The sequence below is a fragment of the Onychomys torridus genome, chromosome 12 (assembly GCF_903995425.1).
Source record: "Onychomys torridus chromosome 12, mOncTor1.1, whole genome shotgun sequence".
In the NCBI taxonomy this organism is placed as follows: domain Eukaryota; kingdom Metazoa; phylum Chordata; class Mammalia; order Rodentia; family Cricetidae; genus Onychomys; species Onychomys torridus.
Genome location: NC_050454.1, coordinates 25,292,627 through 25,316,921, shown reverse-complemented (window position 1 = coordinate 25,316,921; position 24,295 = coordinate 25,292,627). Strand labels below are relative to the sequence as shown.

Genomic DNA, 24,295 nt, shown 5'->3' with positions numbered 1-24,295 from the left:
CCCACCCCAGAGCCTTTGAGTCTTTCCAAGAATCTGTCCTTATGCTATGGATATAAAGGCTCTGGGGTTAGTAGACGTTGTGGAAACCTAGCAGAAAACTGAGTAAAACAACTCAGAAGTCAGGCCAAGATGTAGTATTAGGGAACTCTCTACCCCCTACCCCCAGCTGAGGCCTAAACTCAGGACCTTAAGCTTGCTTGCTAGGCAAGTGCTCTATTACTGAACTAAATCCCCAAACCCCTACAGAATTTGTTTTTACAAGTTATTTAGGGGCTGAAGAGATGGCCCAGCTGTTGAAAGAACTCTCTGTTCTTCCAGGGGACCTGAGTTCAGTTCCCAGCACCCATGTTTGGTAGCTCACAACCACCTGACTCCAGTTGCAGGGGATCTAACATCGCTATGGATACACACACACACACACACACACACACACACACACACACACACACACACCAGACATACACAGACATACACATGCACACATGCATACATGTACACATACACACATAGATCTTAAAAAAATTTTTTTGAAAGAAAAATCCAAGGACTTTAGTATTTCCAATAAAGAAATTCTGCAAAGGAAAACACCCCCCAAAACAACCAAACAAACAAAAAACTGTTTTTTTTTCTAGATATGGTTTCTCTCTGTGTAGCCTTGGCTGTTCTGGAACTTGCTCTGTAGACCAGATAGATTGAACCTGAAATCAGAGATCCACCTGCCTCTGTCTCCCAAGTGCTACCACTGCCTTGTGCAAAACATTTTTTTTTTTTTAAGAAAGGGTCTAAAATAGTCCAGCTGACCTCAAACTCATGTAACCAAGGTTGACCTTAAGCTTCAGATTCTCCTGCCTCTGCATGCTGGGGTAACAGACATGTGTCATCATGTCAGGTTTTATGTAGTACTGGGGTTTAAAGGGTTCCATGCATGCTAGGCAAACAATCCACCAACCAAGCCACACCCAGCCCACATTTTTGTTGTATTTTAAAAGCTTACTTAGCGTTTTGAAAATATTGACCTGAGAAACAAAGATCATATCTAAAAGAATGCCCTTGCATGTGGGAAAGATATCTCTGTCCCTGGCACATGCAATTGTGTCTACAGAGAGTTCTTGACCTTGGACCAGGATTGGCTCAAGAGAAACCTGAAAGTACTGTTTGCTGTATCAGTTGCTGGACCCACTGCAGTGGTGGGCAGCTGTGGGAAAGCCCACAGAACAACATCTCTCAAACTTCTGCCTTTTGTAAATCCACCTGGGGAGTTGGGGTTGTGAAGCAGGGGTGACAGGGATGGGGTTCTCAGACTGGGTAGGGCAGCTTGATTCTCTTACTTTGCGTCCAGCTTGATCTTCTCAAAGTCCACCTCAGGCCCCTTTCATTAGCTAGCCCAGATCCTTAGCAGTGAGCATGCAGGGTAGCTTCCTGCCCTCCTGTCCATTCTTAGTGATAAATCACACTGCTTGGGGATAATTAAGGACACCCTCAACCTTGGGTAGCTGGAATGGAGTCAGAAAATGGGCTTTTAAGACTGCCTTTAGTGGAATCCTTGTACCTGGGCTTTGTTAGAGTCTAAACTTCATATTTATTTGGTCCACAGAGCTTGGCACACTTCTTTGCTGTTTGGCAAAGTTTACAAACCATGTCATCCCCTGTATTTTAAAATGTACAGTCTTTAGCCTGTGTAATGTCTGGCCTCAAGAGGGCGCTCTTTGCCTATCCTTCGAAGGACAGTGGCCTGATTAAGAGACTGAAGCATCTATAAAACTCTGCATGGAAGAATCTCTCTGATGTGGCTGCTTGTTATTTTTTTTTTATTGCTGAGCCTAATCTGGGTCATCTTGACCATAGAAATAGAATAACTGTGAGGTAGCGTCTGAAGGGCAGCTCAAGCTACATATTAAGGATAGACCTATAATTACTTTCACTATAAAAAATTGGAAAAAAAAATGTGTCCTGAAAGATGAAAGGGTTAGGGCCTCCTCAGGGTTGAAAATTCCTTAGGTCCTCATTACTAAAAGATAAATTTGGTCATCATGACTTAAAGGACTCAGGAAGCAGACATGGGAAGTACCCACCCCCCCTAAACACAGGAGGTATGACTCACTGCTGGTGCACAGGGAGGGCATTTTCTGGGAGATCAAGAGGTCTGGAGCTAGGTCAGGGTAATGAGCCTTGGGTCAGACCATAATCATTTTTATAGGTTAACTGGTTAAACTTGGGAGAGTGTATGATCAAAGTGTGAGCGTGTGTGTGTGTGAAAACTTATGAAAGAATAAACATTTTTTTGGGGGGGTTCTTTAATATTATTATTATTATTATTATTATTATTATTATTATTATTAGTTTTAATTTTATACATCAGCCATGGGTTCCCCTGTCCTCCCCCCTCCTGCCCCCACCCCCACCTTCCCCCCAGCCCGTCCCCTCCATTCCCATGTCCTCCAGGACCAAGACACCCCTGGGGACTCATTTAAACCTGGTGGATTCAGTACAGGCAAGTCCCGTTCCCTCCTTCCAGGCTAAGCATGTGTCCCTGTGTAAGCCCAAGGTTCCAAACAGCCAGCTCATGCACCAAGGACAGGTCCTGGTCACACAGCCTGGGTGCCTCCCAAACAGATCAAGCTATTCAATTGTCTCACTTATCCAGAGGGCCTGATCCAGCTGGGGGCTCCACAGCCGTTGGTTCATAATTCATGTGCTTCCATTCGATTGGCTATTGCAAAGAAGCCAAAAATGTACAATGGAAAAAAGAAAGCATCTTCAACAAATGGTGCTGGCATAACTGGATGTCAATGTGTAGAAGGCTGCAAATAGATCCATATCTGTCATCGAGCACAAAACTTAAATCCAAGTGGATCAAAGACCTCAACATAAATCCAGTTACTCTGAACCTGATAGAAGAGAAAGTAGGAAGTACTCTTGAACGCATTGGCACCGGAGATCACTTTCTAAATATAACACCAGTAGCACAGACACTGAGAGAAACAATCAATCAATTGGACCTGTTGAAACTGAGAAGATTTTGTAGAGCAAAGGACATGGTCAACAAGACAAAGCAACAGCCTACAGAATGGGAAAAGGTCTTCACCAACCCCACATCTGACAGAGGGCTGATATCCAGAAGAATAAACATTTTTAAAGACCTCATTAAACTGACTAGCTCTGTTGTGTCCACGTGTCGGCAGCACTGAGAACAGGGGAATGGGGACAGAGGAATCTCAGAGGTCAGGCTCCCTGCTGGCCCTGCAGTATGAAAGGCTGATGTTGTATGGGTGCTGTGCCAACTCTCAGTCTCTCTTTATGATAGCTGGGCTGTGTCCTGCCCTTCCAAAGGCCACACTCAATGGACCCCTAAAGTGTGAGCAGTTGGTGGTGGTTGTTTGATGGCCCAAAGAAGAGGGTTCTCAGCAGAGCATTCTTCTAGGCTAGCGCACCCTCTGAAGCTGGTTATAGGAAGATGTGGAGCTAAAGAAGTGTTAATGATAAAAGTGGTTTCTGAGCCTCAGCCTCACTGTGATTCCATTTATTCATTATAATGTCTGTCTGTCCATCTGTCTGTCTGTCTGTTTTACTGATTTGGCTTCCAGTGTTGAAAACGCCACGGTAACCTATCACTTGCAGTTTGGAGTTCCAGCTGAAGATGATGGCTTCATGGAGTACATGATGAGTGAAGAGTTGGTGCTTGGCATTATGAGACAGAACCTTCACGATAAGAATATATCCAGTTGTGAGAGTCTCGGGCTTGATCCGGAATCTCTCTTGCTCTATGGTAAGTAAAGATTAAAGCCAAGAAGCAGGACTTGGAACGATGAGCAAGCAGACAGACGGGGGCAGGTGGCCTGGTATGGCAGTGTTGGTGCCTTGCATTGTGTCAAATCATCTATCCATTCACTCTTCCTCAACCCACTCTCTTGCTCTGGAGCTTACAGCCTGTAAGCAGACAGAGTAGTGAGAAGGCACCATAGGAAAGAATCAGCCATGGTTACTGAGAACCCCACTGCGGAACAGCAGCCTCTCTCCATGTAGTGTCCACCAGGGCCGATGCTAGTACCTCTGCCTAAGCCAGCCACCCGACACCACATTCTTTGTCAGTTTCTCCTGGCACACTGAAGGTGGCTGGAGGTGTTCAAACTTTAGCTCTTGTCACAGTTAGATTACAAAGAAGTGCCAAATGTCAAAATGCCTTCATTATCCAAAGGGCTCCAACATATTTATCACTGATCGTACCAAAATAAATGAACATTTCTCCATTTATTTTGCAAATAAAAAATATAAATTATTTTGCAAGTAAGTGAGCCTTTTGAAGAGTATTCAGCATGCATGCATATCTGCATACATGCCTGTGTGCATTTGTGCAGGCATACAGAGAGTAAAGTTTCTCTATTCAGAATTGACGACGATCCCAATTTGGCCTGAGATTTTTAGACTCAATAAAACCACAAATAAACACACATGTTCAAAGCCATTTTGGTTTTTGGAAATTAGTGACTGGCCTAGTTTCACTTCTGTGGCTGGGATAAAACCCGATTTCAGGTTTCAGTTCGGGACTGCAGGGAGCTCAGGGAAGCAAGAACTTCCAGTTTCTAGTCACATCAGAACCACCGTCATGAGCAGAGGGGAATGAACACACTCACACTCAGTGCTCAGCTATTTTCTCTACTCTTGCAGAATCCAGAGCTCCAGACTAGGGAATGGCACTGCTCGCTTTCAGACTGAGCCCTCTCACATCAATGAAGGCAACCAACCCAGAATTCCCTCCTCCATCCCTGCAGCTGCTCCCCACCCCTAGATACACAGGCCAAGCTAACCTAGTCAACCCCTCATTGAGATTCTTCTCGCTGGTGATTCTATTTCAGGTCATGTGGACAATGGAAACTAAGGCTAGAAGTAATTTTGGTTTGTCTTTGTCTTCTTTCTAGAATGAAGCGCTGGAGGTTGGTCTGTGTTGGAAAGCAGTGCTCTGCAGTTTCCGAGTGAAGAAAATTCAGAAACCTATCTAGTAGTGGCCAGAAGGAGGAGATAGTCCTCCCACTGATTCTACATGGATAGGAAGTCTGGATCCATGTCCAGAATTTGTGAAAGCTATTCGTGAGAGCTGCCCCAGTGGATGCTAGATGAGGTCTGGGGTGGATCAAAGACCCCACAGCATGAGGATACCACACACTGGCTTTGCATTGCCTGGTGCCACCAGGACACAGTTTCTTGAGTTGTTGCGTGTGTGTCTTATGGCAGATGGTCACTAAGCAGAGGATCGCTGTCCTTTTGAAACTGTCAAAAGAGGCATGCCTGTCCCTTGGAAGGCCAGGAGGAAGTTAGTGACTGTATCAGTCACCCTTACATAGAGAATGCCTGTCATGAGGGAATAGAATATTTGTTTTGTTGGGGAAATTGTCATCCTGGATATTTCCCAGGACAGAGGTTTTCATTGTTGTATAATGAGAAATCTCCCAGCCTGATACCTCAGATAGATTAGCCATGGATGCAGGTCACTGCGATAGGCAGCTACGTGAGCCTGTGTCAAGTGTAGGGTTCTGGACCATGTGAATTTGCTTTCTTATTTAACTACTATATCCTGTAGTAATAATAATGGCTATATTGTAATTTATTGTTTCATTTTCAGTATAGTTCCTTAAACTACTGAAACAGGTGGATGTTTCTTCTTCCCCTTTATTTTTTACACGTCAAATGTGAACCTCCCTATGTGTGTACTCTTTTGAAAGCAACAAGGAATTTTAATACAAAATGATTTTAAAACATGTACAATAAATTATTTTTGCAAATGTGTTGGTCTATCATCTGCCTCTCATGTCTTCCGTCCCTAAGGCCATGTATCTAAGGCCATGTGTTAGGTGGGCATTTTCTTGCAGAAAACGGGGATAGAAGTGACTGTGTCCACGGAGGCAACTTCCTCTGCTGTGTGAAAACGATGAAGGCCATCTTGGGCTGGGATTGGCTGTGCCCTCTCATTTCCAGGGCGACTGGGAGGAGTTTGCCCCTCACCCCTTCCCTGTAGTTCTTAGGCAGAGTGTTACAGTATCAATCTGCATTGTTGCCCACAGGCTTCTGTGTCAAACACTTGTTTCACAGTAAGCGATACTGTTGCCAGAGGCTCTAAAACCTTTAGGAGGTTCAGCTCACTGGCCAAAGGAGTTGCTAGAGGCAATCATGTGCAGGTTGTAGCCCAGTCCACTTTGTCCGAGCTCCATTTTCCGCTTCCCCGTCCACCACAATGTGGAACTCTCGCTGCCCATAATTGCACTTTCCTGTCTTGATGGACTGAAACCATGAGCTAAAATAAATCTTTTCCCCATTGGGTAGGACTGGAAGGATGAGTCTGTTGGTGTTTGGAGATGGGGTTTGCTTTGTTCCTTTTTTTTTTTCTTTTCTTTTTTTTTTTGCGGGGAGGGGGTGGGGAGCGGGAACACTAAAATGTAAATACCTTAGTTTTGATTTTTTGTCCACTTGACTGTAGAGAAGACTTTCCAAGCTTTGACTTTTGCGTGCAATACATTATAGGTAACTAAAGCATACTGAGATATTTGGTAAAAAATAATCCCATGCACATATACACTGTTTCATCGCAGAAGGCAAGTTGTGTGGTCACCACACCTCTTAATGACAGGAAAAATGCCTGGCCCATCACAGCGTTCAACAAGTACCTGAGAAATAATTGGAGGACTTAGGATGCAAAAACTGTTGCTTCCAGGAAGTCATTTAGCTATGGATAGAACACTGGTCTTGTTGTCAACAAAATTTCTAGCCATGTGTCCAATTTTTTAGCTTGGCAATTTCGTTTTTTTTCTAAATATTTTCATCTTTTTAAAATGTTTATTTATTTAGTTCTATTTATGTGTCTGTGCTTATGTATGAATGTGCACCATGTGTGTGGATGAGTCCAAGGAGATCAGAAGAGGGCGGCAGATCTCCTGGAACTGGAATTGTAGGCAGCGGTGAGTGGGTGAGTGTCACAGTGGTGCCGGGACTGACCCTAGGTCCCCTGCAAAAGCAGCAAGCATTTTTAATCACTGAGCCATCTCTCTAGCCACCTGCAGATGTGAGTCGTTTGATTTTGTGCATGCATAGCGGAGGATGCCAGTGAAGAAGACAGTAAAAGAAGTTGCTAATGTTATTAGACCAACAGGATCTGCATGGATGAAACAGGAAACAGCAGAGAAAAAATGGCCAGGTTTAACTGTAAACAATGTAGACAAACTGTAGGGTTGGAGACAGTCAGAGAAAAGAATGGTCAGTGGAGTCTACTGGAGTCTACTTGAAGACTTTGTGTGAGAAGTAAGAGCTGACCCTGAAGGGCTAGTGAGATAGGAACAAGCAGATTTGTCCTTGCCATTTGTTCTTTCTTTCTTTCTTTCCTTCTTTCTTTCTTTCTTTCTTTCTTTCTTTCTTTCTTTCCTTCTTTCTTTCTTTCTTCCTTCCAAGACAGGGTTTCTCTGTGTAAGAGTCCCGGAACTCACTGTGTTGACCAGGCTAGCCTCACACTCACAGAGATCTGCCTGCTTCTGCCTCCCAAGTGTTGGGATTAAAGGTGTGCACAACCATGCCTGGCTTGCCCATTAGTCTCTTATGATAAAGTTAACACTGTCTTTGTTTGTTTTTTGCTGTACTGGGGATTGAACCTAGGACCCCATACATGCCAGACAGGCACTGAACTGCTGAACTGTACCTCCAACTCCGTTTCTTTTTAGATGCAGATTCTTGACATGAACCCAGAGTGTGATTAATGCAAAGACAGTGGGAGCAGTATTCCAGCCTTCCCTTCTCTCCCAGTATTGAATAAAGTACATGCCACTGTTGCTGCTCCCCTTATTCTGTACATTCTTCAACATCTTTTCTGTGTTTATTGATCCGCAATATCAGAAGGCAGCTTCACATTGTATAGCTGGGAGCCAGAGCTGAGAGAGAGAGAGAGAGAGAGAGAGAGAGAGAGAGAGAGAGAGAGATCGGAGGGGGAGGGAGGGAGATCATCTACAGCCCCACAGTTTGTGGGAGACAAAGCCTAGGCCACTGGGTACACCCATGAGTGGCCACCCATCCTAGTGGGTGTCCTGAGGGCATACTCAGTTCAGCTTTGATTGGCATCAGAGCATCTGCGAGGAACACATGTGGTAGGGGAAGAGATGAATTGAGAAAGTCATGAAAATGACTCAGTGGCATTTCTCCAGACATTGGAAAAAAAAAAAAAAACACGACTCTAGAGAAACAGGACGGATTTATATTGATCTGTTTAATAGTTGGCAGAACCAATATATCTTCACATTTAGTCAAGCTTGTGAACTTCAGAGGCTAGGTTTGGGAAAGAGCCAGTCACGTGTAACAAGAGAGAACCTCTTTTCCTCTGTAGACTCCTCTCATGACCTGGAAATGAACTGTTCTCTTCGCAGCCTTCCATCCTGTCCGCCCTCACCACCCCCCAATCCTTTGCATCATGTTCTTCTCTATGCCCTTCCATCCTGCCCCTCCCCATATCTCCCATCCTGCCCCCCTCACCCCGCCAATTCTTTCCATCCTGTTCTTCTCTATGCCCTTCCATCCTGCATCCCCCCAGCCCTCCATCCTGTCCCTTACCCCCATGGCTTCCATCCTGTTCCCCCCAGCCTTCCATCCTGAGATACTTAAGAGCCTTCTTAACCCTGCCAGCACTTGAACTTGTCACTGGTACATTTTCCTGCCTTGTCTTCACTCCTTTCCTATTTCTTTCTTCTGCTTTAGATAAGAATTTATTCATAGACTAGGAGTGTATTTATAGATGCTAAGAGTGTGAGCGGAAACCGCAGTGTCTGCCGTGGCTTGTACAGTGGACCTCTCTCTCCATTTTCTGTGCACTGTTTGGAGCCCTGTGCGGGGGAAGGGACATTTCTCATTATATTTGTGACTCGAAAGACTACATTAGAAATTCAGCCTCAGTTTCTTTCTCAAGAACAGGGATTCTTTAAGGGGCTGTATTACTAAGCTCTGGAACTGTACACATGAGTGCATGCCCACGCACGTGGGTGAGCGCACACACACACATACACATCTGAGTTGATGTGCTTTCTGCAAGACTACACAATTTCATTAGAAATCTTGAAATGTGTGGAAAGGGGGATCAGCATCAGCCTGTGGTAGCCACTAGTATTTTTCTTTATTTTTGAGAATTTAAAACATATATATGATAAAAATCCTTCTCCCGATTTCTCCCTTCAACTCTTCTCATATCTCCCCAACATACCCCAATCCCACTTTATGCTTTTTTTAAAAATTTAAAAAAAAATTTTTTTTGATAATGCAGTAAGTCCATTTAGAGCTATCCTTATGTGGGCATCCACTGAAGCATGGGGAACCTACCAGACATCACGTCTTCCAATAAGAATGACACCATCACTCCCTCCCACCCCATGCCCTATAACTCCCTGGTAGCAATAGCTCCTCAGTAAGTGTGGTGCCGAATCTCATCCACCCCATCTGCACCAGAGGACAAAGTCTGGGCACAGTGGGAATGTTTGCACACAAAACATCACTTGCTGTAAAATTGGAGGTTTTTAAAAAAATTTTATGCAAGAACATTAGTCATATTTCTCATTACTGTGAACCTGACAGAAGCCACAAGTGAGACAAAGCTTGTTTTGACTCAGAGTTCCAAGGGACACAGTCCATTCTGGTAGGACAGCATGGTGGTTGGAGCCACTGAGTCTGGGTTGGTGGACTTTGTGGAGTGGGCATTCACACCCTGGCAGATTAGGACACAGGGTTCCAGCCAGAACTGGAGCAGGTATCCCCTCCAAGTTCCCAGCCTCCCCTCAGAGAATGACTTCAGTTAGCTTGGCCACAGTCCCAAAGTTTAACACCCTCCCTAAGCTCTCACAGCAGGGGACTGTAGGGACATTTCACATTCCAACCACAACACAGTTCCCAGAATATTTTCTCAGATTTGCTTCTTTTAATTTATTGATATCTTTGGTTTGATAAATAATATTGTACACATCATAGTAGATTTAAATATGAAATTCCATTTTTTATTTGTGTGTTCTTGTGTGTGTGTGCGCGCATGTGTGTGTGTGTGTGTGTGTGTGTGTGTGTGTGTGTGTGTGTGTGTATAGGTGAGAGGACAACTTTCAGAAATCAGTTCTCTCCTTCCACAGTGGAGTCCTAGGATCGAACCCCGCTTGTCAGGTTTGCTAGTAAGCACATTTATTCACTGAGCTATCTCACTTGTACCCACAGCAGACATTTGAAATACCCACAGGGGCTCTTACAACCATGCTTCTTTGTCTATTCATTTAGACTTAATGGGGCCATGAAAAGACATATTTGCTTTTGGGGGACAGATAATACTTCACCAGATGAGGGGCAAACACATACAGCTTATTGTATTTTACTGATAATATTTCTATCACCTATGTGCCCCAAAGGTTTAGTATCCATGTGAAGGGCTCTAGCGTAGTGCCATCTGTTTGACGTCTGGCTTGCTGGAGGGATGTTGGGGATCCAGGCTTTATACTCTTTACTACCATTTCTCCTCAGGATCCATGATAGATGATGTGATGGTTAGGGCTTTTTTTTTAAAAAAAAAAAATCAATTTGACACAAACTAGAGTCACCTAGGGAGAGGGAACCCCGGTTTAGGAATCACCTCCATTGGACTGGCCTGTGAGCATGTCTGTGAGGCACTGTCTTGATTGATGACTGACATGGGAGGACTGGCCTGTGAGTATGTCTGTGGGGCTCTGTTTTGACTGATGATTGATGTGAGAGGGCCCAGACAACTGTGCCAGTGGTACAAGAAAGCAAACTAAGAGAGCTATAAGTAACATTCATCCATGGCCTCCACCTCATTTCCCACCTCAAGCTCCAGCCCTGGAGAAATATGATCGGGACAGATAAGTCAAATAAACCCTTTCTTCCTAATTCACTCTTTGCCTGTGCTTTATCACAGCAGTAGAGAGCAAACTAGAATAGATGACCATATGTCAGATGTAGCCCTCCCATGTACGGGTGCAATAGACTGAGCCTCAAGTAAGTGGGTCAGAGTCAAAGGCAAAAAGGAAACAAAGACTCGAATCAGTCACTGGCCCACACTGCTTCCCATAAGCCATGTGTTACATCTTGTGCAGCATTTCCTATCACCACAGACACGCCCTTTGAACCCAAGTGACTTCTGGCCAAAGTCTAAAGTTAGGCTTCTAAAGAAAGACAGAAGGAAAGAAGAAGGGAGTTAGCTGAGACCAAGGCACGGAGGTCTGGTCAGCTTGTTAGCTGCAGGAGATCAACAGGCTTACATCTCAGCAAACTTACTCAGAGGACCTTAAGCCACTGCATTTCCTCTCAATTGGGGATTTTATTCCATTATCTATCTATCTATCTATCTATCTGTCTATCTATCTATCTATCTATCCATCCATCCATCCATCCATCCATCCATCCATCCATTCATTCGTTTATTTATTTGTATGTGTGTGTGTGTGTGTGTGTGTGTGTGTGTGTGCGTGTGTGTGAATGCCTGCATGTGTGTGAGTGTATGCCTTGTACACACTAAACAAGGATCCTATTACTGAGCTACCTCCCTAATACCTTGTGACATTTTAAGTAGAAAGTTATTCAGCTTTGAGCACAAAGAGGTAATTAAATGCATAGTGCATTCAGAGCTCGTCTCAATGAACATCTTGCCGTTTTAGCATCCCTAAAATTAGGACACTGGCCATAAGGTAAATAAAATAACGTCTTGAGGATGCAGGTGTGAATGTAGAAACAGTCTAATTTGCTAATAATTGTTTTCATCTTGCTCATCTCATTTGTGGTTTAATATTTTCCTGCCATTTCATGGGTATCTGCTCCTAATGAGTTGCATCAATAACCAAACATAGTCCTCTTAAGTGTATCTCAAACTGTCATTGTCTAGGGCAAAGGTCTTAATTATTATCCAGAATAAGTTAAACTAAAGGTATTTTTAGCTTTGTAAAGCTCTGGTCTGTGTCACAAATCAACTCTACCACGGTTGAGCAACCAAAGATAGTATGTAGACAAATCAGTGTGGCTGTTTTTCAATAAACCTTTACAAAAACAGGTGGTGGGTCAGATTTGGTCCGTCAGCAGGTTATGCCTACTTGGCTAACAGAGAGTAGATACAATTCCAGAAATTCTAAAGAAAAAATGAGGGGAAATGAAGAATCAAGGCATAGCAGGGTGCTCACAGAGAAGGGGTGTATGTTATTTTTCCAGTGGGATATTTCACACATGCTGGATAATTTATGAAGAAATTTGCTCTACTCTATATAGTATGTAGCAGGAGCATTGACTTGGAAGCTAGAATAAAATCCTGCCACTAGTGTCAATAAAGTACCTTTGGGCAAATTATTTTCTCTCAGTCCAAAAAGAAGAGAGTGAGGTTAACGGCTCCACAGTGGCCTTTCTACTCCATCACTCTCTGATACTGTGGTGATTCTACTGAGGGTTTTATTTGTTTGTTTTATGAGACAGGGTTTCTCTGTGTAGTACTTGGCTGTCCTGGAACTCACTCTGTAGACCAGGCTGGGATCTACTGAGAATTATGTGAGGGGTTTGAGCTATCTCTTAATCGTGGATGAAGTTCTGGGAATGATTTCTTACACCATAAGAGAAAGACAATTCTGAGGAGAGATTCAAAGTTTGAAAATGTAGTTTAAAATTACATTAACAACGGTACAGGAAGTTCTAAGCCATGGCGACAATGAGAGAAAGGATGCTGAGTGAAGGACATGTCCTGGGCCCGTGGAGTAAAGGAATATTGTGGGTTGTCCTATCGCAAGTGGTGCTGAGGTGGGATTTCACCGTGATGAGGGAATTCCCCCTGGGGACACGTAACATGATGAGTAAGCTTCCCCGGCTTCAGAAAACAGTTGTGGGGATAATTCATAAGAACTTAGTGAGAAGAACAGAGCTTTTGTGGTACACCCAGGTGTAGATATGGGGAGCCCTTCCTACCACAGAGTATTTTTTTTAACACCACTTAGAAGCAAAGGTGGCCACTCTCTCTTTCTCTCTCTTTTTTAAACAATGCGACATCCAAGATAATGGACTAAGTTTTGAATGTTGATTATTGTCAGACTCTAAAAGGCTTTGCGGTCTGCAAAGTCTGCTCTTCCAAGGTCCTCCAGAAGAACTAAGATAAGGATCTCTGTGGCCCATGAATGCTTCAACGGGAGTCCCCAAGCCCTACTTTTCTCTGACATCCAACAGAGTCCCCAAGCCCTACTTTTGTCTGTCAGGGCTGAACAAACTCTAGGCTAGTCACTCACTGTAGATGAGAAAAGTGAGTCTCAAAGGAGGCCGTAAGTGGCCGTGGCTGCTGACGGGCATGGAAGGAGAGTCTGCTAGGCACAAGAAGTTCATATTCACCGTCCGCCGGAGGTGGCGGCTGAGGGGTGGAAGGGAAACGGAGAACTGAATACTCCGTCTCGACTCCTCTTGAAGACTCTCTGTGTCTCTCAGCCTTGCTAGAGACGTTCTCATAGAACCCCTCGGCAGAGCGGTCTGATGGCCTTCCCCGGAGGGCCTTGTGATCAACAAGGATGTAGCATAACTCCTCTGTGTAGATCTGGTCAGCATTGTCCTGCAGGTCAAAGGAGAGCCATCAGAAAGATCTGGCCTCTTTCCATTCTGTTTATGCTTCAGTGACAGCACAGTTCTGATGGGGGAAATCCTGTCATCCACTACCACCGCTTTCTCCATTTCTCGGCCATCTTTTCTAAATGGCCGCAGGGGCATTCCAAACACAAAACTAGAAGGTGCAGTGTTCCTGTCATCCAAAGCATGCAGCTGACTGTGTGTGTCTCCTTTATACATGTTCCATGGTGACCCTTGACCACCTTGTGTACTTCCGCTGGTCATAGAACACAGGATGTGCTTGGATAATATTTAACGACTCATCAAGAGATTATTATTATTATCATCATCATCATCATCATCATCATCATCATTACTTGAGGCAGGGTCTCTTGTATCCCAATCAATATGTAACAGAGGATGACCCTGACCTTCTGTTCCTCTTCCTTGTATCTTAATGAGTGCCATCGGAGTACATGTGTCACCACTTCCAGTTTATGCTGTGCTGGGGATCAAATCCAGGGCTTCCTGCATGCTAGATAAGCCCTCTCTACTAATTGCAATACATCCACAGGCAGATGATTGTATTGATAATCTAAGGGAAGGTCTCACTAATGATGGAATCTCAGGGGCTAAAACATCAGAGGCAGCAATGTACAATGGAAAGCTCGTGACTGTGAGACTGGGGTTTGAATGCTGGCTCTGCCATCTTTCAGAGGCCTGGATTTGGACACTACAGCTTAATCTCCCAGGTTTGGCATCTGTGAGGAAGTGAGAGGGCACAGTATTACAGTAATATGGGTTGTTGTGACAGCTACATGAGGTGCCTGTCAAACACTCAACACATGGCCTGTCATAACAAAGTGCTCAGCAAATGTTAGTTCCCTCCAATCCGTTATGCCACAGGAGGGCTGCTGTTTCTGCCACCAGGCTCTGCAAATAACTGTGGGTTCCTGCCTGTCCAACCACCCCGCATCTACAGTTTCTTCCATGTTGGGATCAGAAGGGGTCTTATTACCTGCATAGGAGCTGAAGTCATCCCTTCATCTGCAGAAAGAAAGTACACTCAATGAATCTCAGGTTGAGTCAAGACTCCAGGGAGTGGGCCTGGGATGTTTGCAGCCAGACAGCCAAGGGACAGCTAGAGTAGTCTACAGATGTCTATAATGGATTCCCTAAGAGTCACAGGACACCCTAAACAAAGCCCCAGGAGAGCTTGCTCAGGCTGCTAGGACCAGTGATACTTTTAGTGCATCTTAGGGCAGCTGATCATACCCCCTCTATTCTCTCTTTGCATATGTAATAACCCTTGTGTGCCTGCTTGGTAAAACCCAATAGAGAAACAGACACACTAGAAATACGCCTGACCTCTCAAGGCTCACAGGCTAGGCAGGGGGCATACAAGACAGCATGAGAGACCCACAGAGCAGACAGGAGGGTGTCCTTTCTAACAGATAATGTCAAGATGGTGGTAGCATGGGGACTTGTGCTCAAGGAAAGTTTTTCTGAATGCTCGGATTCAGAACATTTATGTTTCTGCAGAAGCAAGACAATTTTTCAAAAGCATTTTACTCCAAACTGACTGGCTTCAGCCACAGAGCAGAGGCATGCTTCCCACCCTTGGCATCCAGCCAGAAGAAGAAAAAAAGATGCCATCCATGGAAACCCATTCAGGAGGCAGAGCTGTCCCCAGAGGGCACCATGTGGCTCATGGGTTCATAGTTCCCCTGACTCTCACATCCCCATAGGGTTTTATAGCATCTGGGGCGTCACTGATTCTCACTCGGAGAAAGGCCTCCGAATGTTGGCACCCATGGTCTTATTTTTGCTGAATCTCATTCTGATAGAAATTAGCATTTGTTGGGACCCATTGTTCCTGGGTGAAATGGCTCATGCTGGGAGGCCTAGATAGCTGGGTTTTGAGACTCAGAGCATGGGTGAGCAAAACTCTCCACTTTAAACCCAGCTAGAGAAAGACAAAATTCCTCCATTTTTTTTTTCTTCAGCAAAGTTTGGGTTCATCCTTACACTCACACTTTCTTATTCTGTCATGTATGGGCCGTCATTCTCCAACTGCTCATCAAATCTTGTTTCTTTCTTTTTAAATTATTTTTATTTTATGTGCATTGGTGCTTTACACCCCTGTATATCTGTGTGGGGTGTCGGGTCCCCTGGAACAGGGGTTATAGACAGTTGCAAGCTGCTATGTAGGTGCTTGGGAATTAAACTAGGGTCCTCTAGAAGCAGCCAGTGTGCTCTTAACCACTGAGCAATCTCTGCAGTCCCAACTACTGTTTCCCTAACTTCACCATTGATCTGTCCCGATAGCCTCCTCAGAGGTCTGCTGGCCTCATTTCTTGCCAACAGTTGATACTGTATCCTTTCTGCATCTCCCACTGGGCTGGAGGATCTCATTAATGCAAATCTGACCATCCCTGCCTCTTCTCCACCCTTCCCTGTTGCTCTTAAGGTGAGAACTGAGATATTCCGCTACTCCTCTGTGCCCTAGCTGCCATATTTGTTGTTCCCAGTTAGTTCTTCAGTTTCCAGATCAGACACTGATTGAGGAGATCAATAAATTAATCTCTGCTTCAATGAACCCACTGTTTAATGGGAAAAGCAAGCAAACAAACAGGAAGCTGGGGGAAATTGCAGCAGTATGTGTGTAAGTTTACAGTACAGATGTTCTCACTGGGCTTTGGGAGCACAGAGAAAGGACATTTTAGAAATGTAAGTCCATCAAGAGTACAAATGATGGACTTACATTTCTGGGGAGGCAGAGGCAGGCAGATCTCTATGAGTTCCAGGCCAGCCTGTTCTACAAAGAGAGTTCCAGGACATCTAGGGCTATCACACAGAAAACCCATTTCTCAAAACAAACAAACACAAAACAAAATGATGACTTACTTTGCTTTGGGGACTCTTGTCTGACTTTAAACATGCTTATGTTTTTCCTGTAAGAAAGGGATGTAAACAAGTTGTTCCTATATTCAGAAGGTCTTAAACATTGCATTATGAGACTTCAATTTCAATCATTGGTAGTTATTATTCTTCCTATAATACCTCTTTCAACATAAAGGAATGAGAAAGTAAGAAAGGGGAAACTATAAGATGATGTTAAGTAGAAGTGCATTCCTTTCTGCCCCTTTTTCCTGCCTTTATGTTGCAATCTGATACATGCCTGTGTGGTGTTAAGAGGTTCCATTTTCGGAGAATATTTCTGACACAAACCTCCATTTTGGTTTATATCACACACATGGAGGAGCAGGCATTTTTCAATCCTAAGCCCAACCTGTGGCCACCCAAGCTAAAAAACCCCCGAACACTTCCCATTAAAGTACACTGCATAGAAGATATCTCTGTGGAGATAAGATCGAAGCCCATTGTCATCTGGTGGGCAGACTGGCAGTTTGTGGTAAGGAGGACTGTGGGTCTGGCATGCTAAGTCTGGCACATTAATGTCACTCTCAGTCACTTAGTGGTGGTTAGCTGTTTTTTAGCAACTGTATCACTCTTCAGAGTGTCTGAGTTTGGACAATAAGTTATCACCTGGACTACATATTCTCCATTCAGAGGGCAGAAGTGTGTGTTTCTATACAAGGGACTTGTAGTATGAAAACGCTCAGTATTAATGGGCAGTTTCAGTCTTATATCTGACGCTTACCCATGTGAGAAGACTCTACCACCCATGAGACAATTATTATTCTTGATTATCAACACATTCTGGGGGTTGTTTCCTTGACTGATTCTCGGTGACTGTGTCTGGGCTTGGTACCCAGCTTGGGTGTAGCCGCAAAGGGAGAGGAGCTCACAGGTACCTAACAAGCCCCACACTAAAAACACAGGAAGTTGATTCCTGGAGCAATACTTTACTTACCAAGGAAGGCAGGAGCACCCTTCAACGATATGACAGCAACTCCAGCACCTGAAATAGCTGAGAGAGGTGCCAGGAAGTCAGTGAGTCTGGTTTCTGTGGTTCTGTTAATGGTGACTTCTTTCCTCTCATTGTTTCTGTCCTTATTTATTAGGTGAACTGGACACAGGCCTATGACACCATCAGTTTCTAGCCAGGGAAAGACCTGTCTACTCTCATCAAGGGAAACAAAAAGTTTTAAAACTCTCAATTCCAGTGATTTACTTGACTCCTTGTGATAGCATTATCTCCAGAAAATCAAGGTACGAGTGTGAAGACATTTCAGAAATCATTTTGTTTGGGTCAAGGTCAAGCAGTGTCTTCACAGGATGCCACTGAACTCTGACTCTCTAATCTCTCCTATATATACACCACTCTACTAGACTAATCACATGTCTATCTCCTACACTATAATGTGAACTTCATAAAGCTGGGAACTATATTCATCCCACCCATCATGATTTATGTCACCAGTGTGTGCCACCCTATCCAATATACAGCAAATTTGTTTCCTATAAATAGTTGATGAAGCTATAATGCATATCTATGAGCACAGCCACCAAAACAGGAAGTCATCAGATCCACCACCCATCAGAAAGTATGAAGGCTTATGCTTTTTACCGCAGAAAGTGGGAAGCTTATTCAGAAGCCAGGCATCTAGGATGAAGTCTAATACTCTGTACTTCTTTCTGGATTAAAGGTGTAGCTGACTACCTACGGGATTTACCATAAAAGCTTCCCTTTAAGGCACTATATGTACCAGTCACACTATGTAAAGACATTTGGAAAATACCATTCAAAAATATGCCCCCAGTGACCTTCCTGAGCAGGTCCCTCAAAAAGAGCAGAACAGAAGAGGCTGGCTGTAACCCATGGCCATGTAAGCCATGGCCATGGTTGTGACTACCAGTTTGGCTGAACATCTTGATGGCTTCCAGGTTCTATGTGCTATCAGAGACTTTGGGGCATGGTCTTAGCTCTCTTCTTTAGGTCAGCCTTAGTGTCCTTTGTGTCCTGTAAACCATTTGCTTTCATCTTCTGCTTCTGTTGTTAAAAGGTATCATATGGAAACTTTTGAATCTGCCCAGTGCTAAGAAGACAGGTTCACTAGGGGAACACGGAAGTGAGATGTGAGTTACTGGATTCACACTCATATTTCCAAAAATTTTGAGCCACAATTTAATTTCCAAAAATGAGGATATATGTCCTATTTATTTCATGAAGCTGTTAAGGTTCAGACAAAGGTGATGACAGGCAAAAGTGATTTGTAAACTTTCCTTCTTTTCTACACATCCTTTGCAGTGCGTTCTTGAATTTTAATGTGTGTGTTTTGGTTTAAAGTGTGTCCAGGTAAGGAAAATATCGAAAAATGTGCCTCCCAGTAAGCTATCTCTGGAGTGCCCTCAGAAAGGGTAGCTCAGGAAAGGCTGTATTGTGATCTTGAATTAGAGAGACCAATCTCTCTGACATCATAGGGACACCAGCAATCCCAGGTGCCTATCTGTTCATGAGGCCTCTGTCATCAAGCCTACGAATCCTCTCTCCCTTGTTATTATTCCCTCATCCTTTTCTCTCCTTTCTATCATGTGATGTACATGCTTCAATAGATGGTCAATGACACCCCTCAAGATACATACTTCTCAGCTTGCACTGAAGACATGCAGCCTTGGGTGGGAAGGATCTTGGGGTCTTCCCCCTAACATGGTCTTGGCTTTGTGGTTTGTTTTTAGGTGCTCTCTCAGAAGTGCTGGAACCCTGTAAGAATTGCTTCTAACTTTGTAGGTTATAGAACAACAGAATTTGCCATAATTTGAAACCCTTAGGCCTGAGGCACTTATACATTGCAAGATTTCGTCCTTAGGAGTTCCTTGAGACTAGATACTCAAATGGCCACCCAGGAAGGATGCATGAAGCTGTATTAGATTTCCAGTACCAGCATAAATACAAGCACCTCTTTTACAGGCCTTTTGACCTTGTGTCACGGGAGAATGTAGTTAACTCAGAAATAGAAACTCAAAGCTCAGGATGACAGAGCCAAGGTAGAGATTTGAGTGCAGAGGTACTTTATTCCACAAATAGACAACAGGATTTCAGATCTTTATTTCAAGCTGTACCAGGGACTTAAGCATCTGACTTCCTGTTGCCAAGGATACAGGAGGCTCTTAGAATAGCAGGATGTCTCCTGTCCAGTGTAGGGAAGTCTTGCTGTCTTTCCTAATGTTTTCCCACTCGCTGCTGTTAGAGCTGGTACTGGGCCTTTGCTGTGGGGAATGGGTGGCCCCAGCCCTGACAGGCTCTTTCTTCCTGGGGAGTTGGACAGTATGTACTCTCACCTGCAGGTCTGCTGCTTGGCATTTTGAAGTCTCATATTCCAATGTGTCTCCTGAGTGTCCAGCTTCCACCTGAGACTCAAATATTAGAAATGGACCACTGTGTCATCCCATAATTCCCACTATAGTTTTATGTTTCTCCCTCAGCTGTTTCATTTCTTCTGTTTATGCACAGTTCTGGAACCACCTTAGCATGCCCCTCATTGCCCTGCCGTCTATTAATGTTCCACCCTGAACTCCAGGCCATGGCCTGTTTCAGATCTAACATCTCTTGTCACTAGAGGAACAGCCCGCACCCACAATCCTAAAATGATGCCTGAGAATCCTCATCACAAGTGTGAAAACACCACTGTGCAGGGAGAGGCCTGAGCCTCTCCATTCATTCTCTATTTGCTGCTGTTTCAGGGGTGGCATCCAAGCAATGGGGTTCTGGGAGACACCATCTTTCACAGTAATTCAGAGAACAAGGGACAGATAGAAGGAGAAGGAAACAGTTATAGAAGAATTAAATTCATTCACTGGATTAGATTTCTGTTTAATACTTCTTTTTTCATTTGCTGGAAGCTAAGAGTATGAAGAAATAAAATTGGTGAGTACTTTTCGGTATATACTAATCTTTTTACATGCTATATTTCACTCAGTTTCAGATCAAGTCCATCGGTTGATAGTATTGTCCTGTCATTTCTTAACAAGGGAACTGGGGACAAAATTTAGGCAGCTTGTTTGAGGATCTGCGACCAGGAAGGGGTTTGAAAACCTAGGGTTTCTTAGGGAAAATGTTTTTCCTAAGACCTTGGGCTCTTCCTGTGGGGAGAGGTGATTTTCCGTCCTATGAATGCAGAGATATAGTAAGGGGTGTGCCCACAGGGTAACGGGAAAGATGGACAAGAGATCCAGCTGATGTAAGACAACAACTTCAATTAGCACAGGAATGAGGATGCTGGGCAATTATTGAGAAATACAGCTGGGCAATTAGGGATACAATGATATCTGAACCATCTACTGAATGTATAGACTAACTGTAAATTCATAAAGCCACATGAAAAAAGAGAGTGTGAGTTGGTAAGGAAAGCTTAAGTGTGAATGCAGTGAAAGACACCAAAGTGATTTCCAGAGTGAGCTCAATCATCTTTAAAATGTAATGGACACAAAATCATAAAAACCTAGCCATCAACTAGACAATTATTATTATTATTTGCATATTTACGAGAAAACCCATTGAGAAAATAAAAATAGCTTTTCACTTTAGACACAAAATAGAGTAAACCCCAAACAAAAATTGAAGGACAGAATTACTGGCTCTTGATAGGTCAGAAAACACAAATGACTACTGGATATAGGTGCTAAAATAAAGACCATAGCTGTAATGTTGTAACTATACGTGTGCACACCAGCTCATCTTATCTTCTACCTGCATTTCTATACTTTTCATCTCTCTCATGATAAATAATTATCAGTGTTACAACACTTAACCCCACAGCAAAGTTCGGAGACACAAAAGTGCATGTATGCCATCCATCACTACTTCCTCATCTGTACTATATCTGCATGTTGCTTTCTCTCTCCCCAAGAATGCTTCCAATCATCCATCCAGCACTTACTGAGTACCTGCTGTGTGCCAAAAACAAAGACAGGAACCAGGAATTCACAAAGCAAAGAGCAGAAAATAATAAGCCACACTGAGAGGCGTTCACAGAGAGACAAAATGATAGTCATTATAGGAGGTCATTAGAAGGTGGAGGAGGGGTTGAGAGAGTTCAGGGCAAACACTCCGATAGTGCTGACTCTCAGGAAAGGACAAAGATAGATACTCCCAAATCTCCTTTGGCATTTTGCACAGCCTCATTTTTCTCTTTCCCCTTCATATGCTATATGAGACCAGGGTAGCAAGCACAACCCTAGAAGACTCTCTGTCAGCTTACTCACTATAGATTCCCTCACTTCATACCATAGAAACCCTTTTATTTTGGGTGAGGATAATTTTCTTTACAAGTGTTTGCTTTGACTGAATGAAAATGATGGTCTGAAAACTGAGACTAACCTCTGATCACCAAACCCTTCTCTGCCAGGGACCATGCTGCTGCCATCCACACTAGGAACCTCTGGGTAGGATTATACTATTATTTCTATTTAAAATGAGGAGACCAGCTGGGCGATGGTGGTGCATGCCTTTAATGTGGGACAGAGGTAGGCGATCTTTATGAGTTTGAGGGCAGACTGGTCCTCAGAGTGAGTTTCAGGACAGCCCAGTGCTATACAGAGAAACCCTGTCTCAAAAAATAAAATAAAACACCAAAAAAAAAAAAAAATCAAAACAAAACAAAAAACCCTCTAAACAGCAACAACAAAATAAAATGAGGAGACCAAAGTCCAGGACCACGAAAACAAGTCTTCTCCCTAGTGACATGACCCTCCTTAATCTGCTAGAAAATGTGCTACTTATTTTAAATTCATAAAGAGTCCCTGAAAGAGTGGATGCTCATGAACGTATTCAGGAACATCAAGAGGCCAGGGGAGCGTCCCTCTCCTCAGCCTCGGGGCAACTGTTTCATTTCTTAGATGGGCAGAGGCCCTTTTCAGTGGACTCTTTCCACTTTCCAGCTATTCTCATGTTGGGATTCAGGGCAGAAGGTAAAACCTGTAAGGCTGTCACAGGGTGTGTGGCTCAGGAGGTACTGAATTCTTGTCCCACTCCCTAAGAGTAGCCCTCTTTTCCTCTCTCACCACTGGGCCAGGTCCCTGCTCTCCGGAGAAAGTGAACTCACCCTGTTTTCCTCTGCAGACAGTTCCCCATCAGGCTTCTCAGCACCTTCCCTCTGTGTGCTCCCACTTCCTTCTCACCCCTGTGGTACTTTACTCTCTCTGGGGCAGAGCAGCTCTGACCAGCCTTGCAGACAGTCAAAAGGAGGAGGAGCCCGCTGGAGGAGGAAGAGGGTAGGGGGAGCAGGAGAGGCACATGCATGAAGAGTATCGTGGAAAGTCAAAGCCCTGATACACCAGAGTATTAACCAAACCAGAAACTGCTGGTCAGGGAAACGTCAGCCTGCAGAGAACCACAGGCTTGCTGCAGAAGGGCTATGGGAGTTTTCCATGGCAGACACCTGTATTCATTGGATCTCTGCCTCAGGAAAGACAAACAGGAGAGGAGGACCTTTGTTTAGAAGCAAGCAAGCAAGCAAGCAACCAAACCAAACCAAACCCAACAAAACAAAACAACAATAACAATAAATAACCTAGAATCAAGCCTAGTTGGACATGTTCAGGCTCTCAAAATTTACTCAAAAGGGCACATACTAGAGTAACTGCAGAAACCAGGAAAGTTGAAAGGGCACAGTGCTGGGTGGAGGGGCAATAGAAGAAAAGTAGGGTACAAGTGGTTTGATGTGGGAAATGGGAAAAATGGGAGCATTCTAGTTAGCGCGCTCGTGTGTGTGTGTGTGTGTGGTGGGGGGTAAGTCCAGAAGAAGGAGGGTAAAAATAACAGCAAGGATGTCTGAAAAAGTCACAAGGAATCATACTATTAGCTGTCTACCTAAAAATAGACATATATTAGTTTAAATGAAATTTTCCCATCTGGATTGTCAATGCTCCTTCCAAGAGCCAAAGATCATCTAACAAAACCTACAACGCCACACCTGAGAAGCCCTCTTTTGAGTTGTTGGTCAGGGCTGTCACCCATACATCCAGCCTATTGCTGTTGTCCTTGGTTGCCCCCTAAAGGTGGAAGGTAAGTAAGTACCCATTGCTGAAGACACCTTTCACTTCAGCGGGCCCAGAACCCCCTCATCTGGAACAGACCTGAATGCCTCCTCTCTGAGGAGTAAGCTTTATGGTACAGAAGGCACCATGAAAGCTTCCAAAGGAGGGAGGCAACCAACAGTCCTATCTCGATAATAATGCCTATGAATCATAGTGATGACCAGCATAGCATAATAATTTGAAGAGTGCTGTAGTGGCACACACACCTTGATGGTAACCAACAGCTCTCTAACTGGACTTCAGATTCACTCAACAAGAGGGAAACCATGCCTGGTATTGGAAACCTAGCTAGTGAAGTCCCCAGAGCTAGTGAAGTCATGGATCTTGGAAAGAGATTATAACTGCCACTGTACTACACCAGCATAACCCCAGCTACATTCTAAATATTTTTTCCTTGTACCTTCAGATGAGTGTAGTTCTCAACCCTCATTAAGGAAACTTCTCTTTGCAACAGAAAACCACAACCATGCCAACATGCAGCATTGTAGAGCCCAGTTCCAAGGGATGCATGTACAACACAACTCCTTCGCCTAAGTAAAAGGGGTAGGAGGATGGCACAAGCTGGAGAATCAGGGAGTTTGCTGTTCAATTGTGTCTCCTAGGATTGTCAGACTACACCCATAAAGTCTTACCACCATGGCTGTCTAAATGGGAGCTGAACAAGTACACTAACAGACATGCTAAGGTAGAGAGGGAAAGCTCACAGAGACCTTCATCCTCC

At 44.0% G+C, this 24,295-nt stretch overlaps 2 protein-coding genes across 3 annotated transcripts in view; one reads left to right on the top strand and one right to left on the bottom strand.

The window, feature by feature from the left end:
• Positions 1 to 5,719, top strand: part of C12H3orf52 (chromosome 12 C3orf52 homolog) — a 32,710-nt gene extending 26,991 nt beyond the window's left edge. Inside the window, exons 5-6 of the mRNA XM_036204027.1 lie at positions 3,585 to 3,766; positions 4,917 to 5,719. Of these exons, the coding sequence (XP_036059920.1) occupies positions 3,585 to 3,766; positions 4,917 to 4,921 (187 nt within the window). The 3' untranslated portion in view covers positions 4,922 to 5,719. The remainder of the gene's footprint in view (positions 1 to 3,584; positions 3,767 to 4,916) is intronic.
• A 7,542-nt stretch (positions 5,720 to 13,261) lies between these two features.
• Positions 13,262 to 22,609, bottom strand: Gcsam (germinal center associated signaling and motility). 2 transcript variants are annotated; one of them, XM_036203227.1, is made up of 6 exons: positions 22,581 to 22,609; positions 19,819 to 19,887; positions 17,450 to 17,506; positions 16,480 to 16,526; positions 14,591 to 14,619; positions 13,262 to 13,579 (listed from the first exon to the last, which is right to left on the bottom strand). In XM_036203227.1, the coding sequence occupies exons 1-6, from the start codon at positions 22,607 to 22,609 to the stop codon at positions 13,262 to 13,264; spliced, it is 549 nt and encodes a 182-aa protein (XP_036059120.1). The 2 variants fall into 2 exon arrangements, with proteins under 2 accessions (XP_036059120.1, XP_036059121.1); XM_036203228.1 differs by lacking the exon at positions 19,819 to 19,887.
• Between the last annotated feature and the right edge of the window lie 1,686 nt (positions 22,610 to 24,295).

What these genes read in the sequence shown, in the direction of transcription:
- Gcsam (XM_036203227.1), bottom strand. Translation starts at nt 22,609, where the DNA reads ATGGGGAACTGTCTGCAGAGGAAAACAGG. An exon ending in GGGTGCTCCTGCCTTCCTTG is followed by an intron (nt 16,527 to 17,449) that starts GTAAGTAAAGTA and finishes CCTTTCTTACAG; the next exon opens with GAAAAACATAAGCATGTTTA. An exon ending in TGACTTCAGCTCCTATGCAG is followed by an intron (nt 13,580 to 14,590) that starts GTAATAAGACCC and finishes TTTGACCTGCAG; the next exon opens with GACAATGCTGACCAGATCTA.